At 58.0% G+C, this 2,322-nt stretch overlaps 1 protein-coding gene across 1 annotated transcript in view; it reads right to left on the minus strand.

The window, feature by feature from the left end:
- The window catches only part of XKR5 (XK, Kell blood group complex subunit-related family, member 5), a gene marked incomplete at both ends in the record, with an annotated part of 4,813 nt that extends 2,499 nt beyond the window's left edge, over window positions 1-2,314 (minus strand). Inside the window, 5 exons of the mRNA XM_010296544.1 lie at window positions 113-224; window positions 634-803; window positions 929-1,138; window positions 1,875-2,056; window positions 2,166-2,314. Coding sequence (XP_010294846.1) covers window positions 113-224; window positions 634-803; window positions 929-1,138; window positions 1,875-2,056; window positions 2,166-2,314 — 823 coding nt within the window. The remainder of the gene's footprint in view (window positions 1-112; window positions 225-633; window positions 804-928; window positions 1,139-1,874; window positions 2,057-2,165) is intronic.
- Window positions 2,315-2,322: the final 8 nt, after the last annotated feature.

Below are 2,322 nucleotides of genomic sequence, written 5' to 3' on the forward strand. Positions count from 1 at the left end.
AGTCTGATGCAACTAAAATAACTGATGATGCTCATTTGCAACTCAGATAACTGATGGTGCTCATTTCCTCTCAAAACATGCAATCCAGGTTCTAAAAACCAGCAGATCTTACCTATTACAGACCCTGACATGACAGCCCCGGTCACGCACAGGCTGTTCCTCAGCTCTGCCTGCAGGAACCTGGTGGCCAGCAGCAGCAGGAGTGTGTTTTCCACCAGCATTATCTGCAGAGCAGAGGGAAGAGTTGTCATTTTTATCCTGCTGATGGCTTTAGAAATGCTTCTGATGACAGAAAACACCCGTTTTCTAGATTTTGCTGATTTGTTTTGCACCTAACTTACCACTCAAAACGTAAGGGTTGCTGGACGGAACTTTCTGCAAGGTCTCAACCTTTTTTTACCATGAAAAATAACGCTGGCAGAGCAGCACTGCCACTCTGGTCTTATTACGACGTTGGATGGCTGCTGCTCAGAAAACAAAGCCCGTGCTGAAGGTGCACCCACCTTGGTGACCACAGTAAATGCTGAATTTTTATCAAGTGGTGATGTGAGAAATGAGAAAGGAGAGCCTGAAGCTATTTCTTCTCCCCAGAAGCTGCATCCATGTGGAATACCGAATATCCTAGGTACTTACTGCATAAAATACAGCCACCCTGTGCTTGGAGGGACCGGGCCGGACATTAACGTAGCAGAAGATGTACACGGCTCCCACCAGGCAATTGAACAGCCTCCAGCGGCACGGCTGGGCCACGATGTCTGTCTGCTGGGCCACCAGCCAGAAGGACATGAGCAACCAGTGGACACCTGCAAGGGGAAGGGACCAAAGCGGGAAAGCTGTCCGGGGCGAGGCTGTGAAGCGCTCCAGTACGAGGAGCATCTCTGGAGCTGACAGTAGGGTGGGACATGGGGAAGATGACCACAGGTCTTACCTGCCACAGCAAAAACCCAAAAGGAATACAGCCTGGCAAAGAGCACCAGGGCCAGGACCCTGGTCCCCAGCATCCCCGTCCTCCAGAGCAGCAGGCAGAGGATGGCCGCGGCCGGCGGGCAGAGGTGCCCGGGTTTCAGCAGGCAAGTGAAGCGGCTGTAGGAGACCAAAGCCGAAGCGAGGGAGAGCAGGGACAGCCCAGCGCTGACACCTGCGCGGGGACAGGGATAGTCAATGCCGCGCAGGACGCCCACCTGCCTTGTAGGACCATATTGCGATGCTAAGGAGCTGCTGGTAGCACGGCACCCCGACACAAGCCAGACACCCCACTGTCCTGCCAACTGGAGTATTTCAACCAGTTCCTGCTGGATCCGGTCTCCTCTGCACACTTGGCACCTCCCTGACTAAACCCTCTGACCGCTCCCTGCCACCGGCAGAGCTCGGCAGTGGCAGAGCAGGTCCATCCCCGGTCGCCGTGAATGGACCGGAGACTGGCACTGACTTGAGCATGACCTCGTGCTCGCCGTGACTCCACGCTCCAGCTTCTCCCTTTGCACACCCGAAACTTCACCTTTTCTACAAAGCAGCCCCAACCCCCTAAATTCTCGGCATTGCACCGTGATTAGGGCTGGACCATCAACAGGAACATGTGCTGGGTTCAAACCCAGCCCAGGAACACTGTCTGCCATGGGGGTCTCCTGTACGGGGGTGCTGACTGTACCGGCCAGGAGAAGGGGCAGCTCAGAGGCTCCTCCAGGTTCAGTCACAGGAGAGCTTTAAGCCACATTTGTCCCTGCTCCTTTGCACTGGGGCTTCCCAGTGCCTTTGCAGTGTGCTCCTCCACCCAGAGCCTGCCCTGCGCCCTGCCGGGTGGGCACAGGCATCCCCCACCCAAATGCATCACCCCTCTGCAGCTCAGAGCATCCTCCTGGGAACTCCCCGCTCACCGGGGACGAAGCCCGTTGAGTCGACTGCCACGACGACGTAGGCCTGCAGCAGGAGGTGAGGCAGGGTCTGCAGCAGGGCTTCCAGGAGCCGCAGCACACACACGTCCCCGTGCTGAGTCAGCACCTCGCTGGCACGGGTGCTGCAGCCCGCCTTTGCCTCCGTCCGTAAAATATCCCAGTACCTGCAAGTGTCACCGTGACGGGACGTCCGCCCTGCTTTCGGCAGGTTTGGGACTGTGCCTGGGTTTGGGCGGAGGGGGGAATGGATGGACCACGGGGAGCATCTCTCACCGCTTCCAGAGGCCCAGCTGCAGGAGGTGAAGCACCAGGAGCCAGCAGCCAGGTGGGCGGCCGTCTGCCCTGAACCAGAGGATGCTGAGGAGCTGGGCCGCGTAGCCGGGCACCACGCAGGCGGCGGTCAGGCTGAACCAGCCCAGCTGCCCTTGGA

The sequence above is a fragment of the Phaethon lepturus genome, unplaced genomic scaffold (genome assembly GCF_000687285.1).
Source record: "Phaethon lepturus isolate BGI_N335 unplaced genomic scaffold, ASM68728v1 scaffold48411, whole genome shotgun sequence".
In the NCBI taxonomy this organism is placed as follows: Eukaryota; Metazoa; Chordata; class Aves; order Phaethontiformes; family Phaethontidae; genus Phaethon; species Phaethon lepturus.